General features: G+C 33.7%; 2 protein-coding genes across 2 annotated transcripts in view; both read left to right on the top strand.

The window, feature by feature from the left end:
• The window catches only part of LOC103954646 (beta-glucosidase 12-like), a 7,858-nt gene extending 7,374 nt beyond the window's left edge, over positions 1-484 (top strand). Inside the window, exons 12-13 of the mRNA XM_048570120.1 lie at positions 1-54; positions 343-484. The exon at positions 1-54 is cut by the window's left edge and continues 55 nt beyond it. Of these exons, the coding sequence (XP_048426077.1) occupies positions 1-54; positions 343-484 (196 nt within the window). The remainder of the gene's footprint in view (positions 55-342) is intronic.
• A 694-nt stretch (positions 485-1,178) lies between these two features.
• On the top strand, positions 1,179-5,541 carry LOC103954663 (beta-glucosidase 12-like). The gene is made up of 13 exons (XM_009366489.3): positions 1,179-1,422; positions 1,520-1,589; positions 1,952-2,010; positions 2,144-2,219; positions 2,727-2,804; positions 3,084-3,171; positions 3,438-3,657; positions 3,774-3,889; positions 4,219-4,436; positions 4,532-4,563; positions 4,722-4,824; positions 4,934-5,045; positions 5,149-5,541. Exons 1-13 carry the CDS (start codon positions 1,204-1,206, stop codon positions 5,315-5,317), a joined length of 1,560 nt encoding a protein of 519 aa, XP_009364764.3. The 5' UTR covers positions 1,179-1,203; the 3' UTR covers positions 5,318-5,541.
• The last annotated feature ends 2,070 nt before the right edge of the window (positions 5,542-7,611 follow it).

The raw sequence follows: 7,611 nt of genomic DNA, 5'->3' as shown, positions 1-7,611 counted from the left end.
CCATAGAATTGATTACATCTATCAGCATCTCGATTACCTTAACAGAGCAATCAAGTAAGTTTTTTTTTTAACAAGCGATATTATTTATACTAAGGGGGTGAGGGATTGGGCTAGCAATAATGTGATTCAAATTCGCATTTAATGAGAATTAAACCTAAAACCTCTTATTTACAAATGAAGAAAAATATCATTAAACCGTAGGACTAAATAACAACAAAAAAGTTCTTTTCACTAGTTATTACTAAGGTTATTTATACATATGGTCTAGCCTTGTTACATTTTGGTTATTTAATCATTAAACTAGTTATCATTGTATTTAATTTTCCTCTCTTTTGTTTGCGGGGATGGTGTCAATGTGAAAGGATACTTTTCATGGTCGTTACTAGACAATTTTAAATGGTCTGCTGGATACACAGTACGGTTTGGTTTGTTCTTTGTGGATTTCAATGACGGGCTAAAAAGGCATTCAAAACTGTCAGCATGATGGTTCAAAAATTTCTTGAAAGGGTGGAAAGAAGTCCGATTGCAATTATTGTTCGTGACATTAGACATTTAAGCACATCATTTCCCCCTTTTAATATTTGTATTCCTTCAATAATATGAATTTTATTTTTGTCTACGGACAAAAATAAATGTATGTTTTGTACCAAAAGATCAATAATAAATGTCTATTGGTGATCAAAATTTTAACTTCCTTGCAGTAAACTTATCAGTCTGTGTATAATACAAATATGAGATAATTATTTCAACCTATGACATTCAAAATCCAAAGAAAAGTAGCATGAAAGTCAGATTTAGATCATAAATAGAATAATGCTTGGATTCTTCCTTAAGGGATGCGCTCATTCACCGACTTACTTATAACGTATATATGTTTGTATGAAAAAACTCCACGTAGCATACTCACAACCCTACGTCCTAGGTGTGTACACGAAAGCTCCTATTTCTCCGAATATAGCTCACAAGGGCTCAATTTTAAGATTTGAATGTAATCCATTCACAACTTAAAGAACGTATAGCGCATTGACCGCTTCTTATTGAAATATAGGGCCAGGGAAAGCTTTCCAAGTATATCCCCTTCTTTATTGTCCAACATTTTAGGTTAATATGCATGGAAGCGTTTATAAGAATCGAATCAGATGGCATAGCTTTCAAATTAATATCACTAATTCCTCAGTCCTTTTGTTATTTCATGGTTTCTACATGATTTATATAAATGCCCGAAACAAAAATACGAACTTAACAATGGCACTCCAAGGCAATACTATCCTCTTCAGCTTGCTACTAGTTCTTGGCTGTGCAGTGACAAGTAGTAGAGCTATCAATCAAAGCCATTTTGGTACTACATGTGACACTGGTGTCCTGAAACGAAGCAGTTTTCCAGCCGGTTTCATTTTCGGGGCAGCTTCAGCGGCCTACCAGGTAGTACTTGACTTTGGCTTTTTCGCTAAGGTTATGGTCAGATGACAAGCATGGTTTTGATTTATATTTTGTGTGCGCGCACGTGTGTTGAATTTAGTATGAAGGTGCTGCAAATGAAGATGGTAGAGGACCAAGTATATGGGATGCATTCACTCACAAATATCCAGGTTTTCTTCTTTCTTCAATTATCAAAAGGATATTGAATTTCTTTTAGCGCTGTTGAAGACTTTAAATCCAAACCTTGTGATTAGGTAATTGATGGTCAATAAGCTTAATTTGGTTCTTGGTTGCTAGCTCTTAGCTCGTATTCACAACGTTCGCACGGATAAAGAAATGCGATATGCAAACAAATTAAACATTGACGTTAGACATACTAAAATAGCTTAAACAAAATTATCAGTAAATACCGTGTTAGTTGAAAAACTACAATAATATTTCAAAAGGGCAATATATTTATTGATTTATTTTTAATTCTACATTTTGACGGTCTATTTCCAATACTTATATGTTTTAATGGGAAACAAAATAGGTAGGATAGCAGATGGCAGCAATGGTGATGTGGCTACTGATCAATATCATCGTTACAAGGTACAATTAATTAAGCCCACACCATATATATATATATATGAAATCATGTACAAAGAACAAGAAGGTTTCTTTTTTATATGCCTATACTTTCTTATTTTTTTTATTGGATTCTCTAACTTCCTTGTTGTTATAGGAAGATGTTCAGATTATGAAGGAAATGGGATTTGATGCTTACAGATTCTCAATCTCATGGACTAGGTTGTTACCAAGTAAGACGATTCATAAAACTATGTGTGAGATAAATATATATATTTTTTTAATTTTGATTAGTTCTTTGTAATTCCTACATTGCCTTGAATTTTCAATACCTGAAAAATTATAAATGAAATTGATTATGAGAGAGGGGATCGTTGATCCCATACATAATATAGATAGGTTATTAATATTTTTCCTTATTTTTCATTGATGTGTATTATAGTAGATTTTTTCAATGTGCCGAGAACATGACTGATACACCAAGGGTTATAACATAAATGGTTGAATACTTAAAAAGAGTTCAATCACTTATATTATGGCACTTGCTATATGAACCGTGTTGCTGGACATGAATTTTTTTTTCTCCTATCAGAGGTGGGAGAATTAACGCTTCTCGCCAACTACAATCCCTTGCTTAATGATTTTTCATATCATACATGTTGAATGATTTTTTTATGCCATGTGTTTAATTGATGCTTTAACATGTTTGTCCATACTTTAACTTGGATCACATTGATCAGATGGAAAGTTAAGTGGCGGTGTGAACAAAGAAGGAATCAGATATTACAACAACCTTATCAAAGAGCTTCAAGCCAATGGTTATGCACCCGACTCCTATGACTAATAGATAGGATAATGTTAGGGAGATTAATTTTTTAAACTAAATTTTGTAAATCGTATGATGTGTATTGATGATTGAATTATTACTTAAGCGTCGATTAACGTGCTTATTTTCTATTGATGACACATTATATGATTTGCAAATTTGATTTACCTAACATTACTCTACTATTATGCGTCCTTAATGAAAAAATTAATAAAGAAATCAGCTATTGATGTTCATTTTCTTTTTTCAATATATTAATTGGTGAATGCAGGTCTAAAGCCCTTTGTCACAATTTTTCACTGGGATGCTCCCCAAGCACTGCAGGATGAATATGGTGGTTTTGTAAGCCCTCGAATTGTGTAAGTGAAAGTTAGTCTATTCCCGTTGCATATCGAACCAAAACATTATCACTTTTTGGTAAGACTTGCAAATATACGCTCGACAATAAAGCCTTGCTATAATACATCTTAGAGATTCACAAGTTGTGCTGTGTGTGGATCGTGTTGTTAAGAATACGAATAATATATCCCTAGAAAATATTTGTATAAGAATGTAACAAAAAGCTTGCTCCAAATTTTATGTTTTTCTTTTTGTTTTCATTCTCCTCCTAATATACAATATACAGGGAACATTTTCGGGACTTTGCAGACTTATGCTTTAGGGAATTTGGTGACAAAGTTAAGCATTGGATCACGCTAAACGAGCCGTGGAGCTATACTACTCATGGTTATGTGGAAGGAAAGTTTCCACCAAGTAGAAAATCAGGGACTGAGCCATATTTGGTGGCACACAACCTACTTCTATCTCATGCAGCTGCTGTAAAGTTGTATAGAGAAAAGTATCAGGTCATTCATAGAAATCTCTAATGCATTACTATAATCTAATTATATATATAGATGTTTATGTCAAAAATATATTTATTATTTGCAAATGCTCAAATAATAATTTGTAACGTGTACAGGCATCACAGAAGGGCATAATAGGAATAACGTTAATATCACATTGGTTTGTGCCATTTTCTAACTCAAAGCAGGACAAAGATGCCGCACAAAGAGCATTGGAGTTTATGTTTGGATGGTATAATTATGTACATTTAAAGGATAAATATATATTTTTAAATATAACAATAAATTATACTGAAGTGGGGAATAAATTGGTTTGAACTCATCGTCAATGAGATTCAAATTTAAGATCTTTCGTTTATATAATTAATGTAGGTTACAAATTTCCTTTTAAAATAGAGAACTTTAACAAAAAACTTTAGATACTGTTCACTTTAACGAAAAACCACATTTTTACACTAAAAAGTCAATTCTAGTACTATTCACTTTGCTCTTTATTTTGTTCTTATTGTTAAAACTTAAAATTTTCAAACTCTTTTCATTAGCTTTCCTTTTAAAATATAGGTTTATGGATCCCGTGATGCATGGTCACTATCCGCATAGTATGCGATCTCTCGTCCAAAATCGATTACCCAAGTTCACCAAAGAACAATCCAAGATGCTAAAAGGTTCATTTGATTTTCTTGGAGTAAATTACTACACAGCATATTATGCAGCCAATGCACCTCCTCCTAATGCCAGAAACCCAAACTACACGACGGACTATCGTGCCAATCTCTTAAGTAAGTAGAAAACTAACAACTTTGGCTGACGATGTTGCCTTTCTTTCTTTATTATATATACACTCACAAGGCTTTGAACTTGTATATTGCTGCAGCTAAGCGTAATGGGGTTCCAATTGGTCCAGAGGTATGTACTGTGTGAGCCTTGAGTGTGTATATATACCTTAAACTAGTATAGTAGTATACATAGTTTCCGCAATTATGTTGATCAAGTTTCACTAAGTTTCACCCCTTGATATTTATTTATAGTGAAATTGCTGAAGTTTCACCCTCCTGATATTGCAGACTCCTTCAGATTGGCTTCATGTTTATCCAAGAGGAATTCGAGAGCTATTGCTTTACATCAAGAGAACGTATAAGGATCCACTAATTTACATCACTGAAAATGGTAATTTGTGGCTTTTAATTGAGTCACTTTGTGTTATCAGATGTTGTCCAATATGTACTAGACTTACTAGATATTAGAAATTACGTAACAATACCACCTATCATTGTAGGAATTGATGAGTCGAACGATCCCAAATTACCACTTAAGGATGCTCTAGTTGATAATCAAAGAATTGACTATTATGATCGTCATTTTGATTATCTTCATACTGCGATATTCAAGTAAGCTTATAACAAAAACAAGATTTCATTCTATTACTTGATGACTAAATAATTTCGCTGATATATATGGTTGTATCTGATTCATATTCATATTTTCGAGCAGGGATGGCGTTAATGTGAAGGGATTTTTTGCATGGTCATTGTTTGACAACTTTGAGTGGGAGTTGGGTTATACTGTAAGGTTTGGCATCAACTATGTGGATTTCAAAGATGGGATGAAAAGATATTCCAAACTCTCAGCTTGCTGGTTCAAGAATTTTCTTAAAAAATAAAGTCATTTGAAGTGGATGAATTGCATTTTTTTTCCTTCCTAGCACGTCATAAGTCAAAAGGAAATGCACATGGTGAAAATGTGAATTTCTAGGGGATTATATCCATCATGTGTTGGGTAATAATCAACAATCAATGACAAATGTATATATATAACAAATGTATATATAGAAATAAATAAAAGATGTACCTGTGCTTTGCTGCGAAGTTTGAAACATTGTCGAAGGTGTAGAAAGGCTTGAAAATATATGTGCCAAAGAGTAGTGTGTATATACATATATTCAATAAAATTTCCATCTACATCAAAATAACCTTCTTCCCTCTCCTTGTTCAAGTTGAAAGTTTCTGTTCGAATCCCATCCTCGACAAAGTCCTCGTAATTCTGCCAAAAGATACCCCCAATCATTGGCTATCGTTTCCATTGATCCAAGTAGCAGAAGCATCCGGCAATCTTCTCGTCTGAAAAAATTCCTGCCAATTTAGAAAAGAACCATTCCAAATTACAGATGTACTCTATTAATTTAACCAAGAGCATGCATGGCACCGCTACTATTAAAAGAGCAACTTATAAAGACAAGTTTCTACATTCCGTTGTTAAATTGCTACCAAGAACATGTATGGAAATTTTAAAATGACCAGAAAGATGATGTTTATATGCGCACTGAGAGGAAAAATCTTCTACAAGTGAAAAAAAAACGTATTTATATCAAACAGACCTATCGCTTCAAGCTTGAGCTCGCGCATCATCTGAAAAAGCCTCTTGTATCCATTCCAATTACTCTTCTATGGAGCATGTCCCTCTACTATTCTCCTCCAGAATCAACCATAATTGCCATCTACATTAACTGATTCAATACCCTTAGCTGCTTTTGTAGAATTTAATTAATTTCATGAGAGAACTATATATGAAAGAATTATATATTCTGTAAAGAATGCAACATATATGGAACATATAAAGCAAATGAGGAATCTGTATATGAAGTGTAATTGAGAGTTACAGTATATAAATGAGTAACATATACAGTGTTGTACTGGATAAGGGTGTATAAATATATGGAATATATAAGGTAAGCTGGAAATGGAATTTGTTATTCTAGAATCAATGGTATCTGCAATTTTAGAATCATTGTTAATTTGTGGATTTATTCATGCAGGGTGTTTCCGTTTTTAGAAAGTATCCGTAGATGTTTTTCTATTTGTTTAGTTTATGAATCAGAATGTGAGAATTGATCGGTTCATTTTGTGTAAGACTACAGCTGCAAGATTGGTAATTTTTTTTTTTTTTTTTGTACAAATGAATATAGTATAATACTTTAAATGCACGAATTATCAAGTCATTTTATGTATGACTGACAATATGAACAATATGAAAATGGAAGAATGCTTACTCCCTTTCGGGGAACGATGTAACGCATGTGGTTGCACGTCTAATTCTGTAATCCAAATGTGCAATCTTGAAGCAGCAAGAGTATCAATAAAAGATCTTATGTAAGGAAGGTTAGAAGCCATACTGAAATGGGGCTCAAGCCGAATCCCTAACCGTGTATTTCTGTTACCCGGAAAATTGTATCTCCCTCACCTTCTGAAGTTACTTAGCTGGTGCACATAAACCATCTCTTCTGTCCTCAATAGTATTAAATTCATTAATGAAAGTGGTGGTTAATCCATCAGCTCTAATGGCCATATTATATATAAAAAAAAAGGGCAGAAGCTTTTGAGCCCAAGTACGTTCAAAGAAATTAAGAAGTAAATTTTCATTCACAGCATCCCATACTATAACTTGCTCCTTGAATCTATTGATAACAGAGTGAAGCCTTGAGTTTGTAGTAGCACAAGATTTTTCGTTTTGTATTGATCTCCTTGTTTATCTTCCTTCGAGTTATTCTATCAATGCCCTTTGTTATACCTCAACTTTAGTGTTTTGATATATTTCCATCATATTTCGTTTCTTGTAGGCTGCCCGGCATGCTTGAGGAACTTCCTAAATCAAAAGAGCCAGTGAATTCGCCTTCGCAGCTAATTTGCCCCTATCCATAGGCAAGAGCATTGATCCCAACACAAAAGCAAAGACTTGTAATCATACCAAAAATATGCGCGTACCTTTCTGCATAGCGAGGAAGATAGTGATAGTGATGAAGCACTCTGATTCTGCTATTTAGCATCTTGTTGGCACTGTGAATTCCTGTAAGATGAGCAGCCACTGCACACAACCCTGGTTGATAATCGACTGCAACTACGTGATAACGATGGTCGTGACTTGTGAATACTTGATTTCAACCGTGTTATTTCCTCAAGA

The sequence above is a fragment of a genome, unplaced genomic scaffold, assembly GCF_019419815.1.
Source record: "Pyrus x bretschneideri cultivar Hongxiangsu unplaced genomic scaffold, Pyrus_bretschneideri_v1 Contig51, whole genome shotgun sequence".
Lineage (NCBI taxonomy): Eukaryota > Viridiplantae > Streptophyta > Magnoliopsida > Rosales > Rosaceae > Pyrus > Pyrus x bretschneideri.
This window is presented reverse-complemented; position numbering and strand designations above follow the sequence as displayed.

What these genes read in the sequence shown, in the direction of transcription:
- LOC103954663 (XM_009366489.3), top strand. Translation starts at nt 1,204, where the DNA reads ATGATTTATATAAATGCCCGAAACAAAAATACGAACTTAACAATGGCA. An exon ending in CAGCTTCAGCGGCCTACCAG is followed by an intron (nt 1,423 to 1,519) that starts GTAGTACTTGAC and finishes TGTTGAATTTAG; the next exon opens with TATGAAGGTGCTGCAAATGA. An exon ending in TTTGTAAGCCCTCGAATTGT is followed by an intron (nt 3,172 to 3,437) that starts GTAAGTGAAAGT and finishes TACAATATACAG; the next exon opens with GGAACATTTTCGGGACTTTG.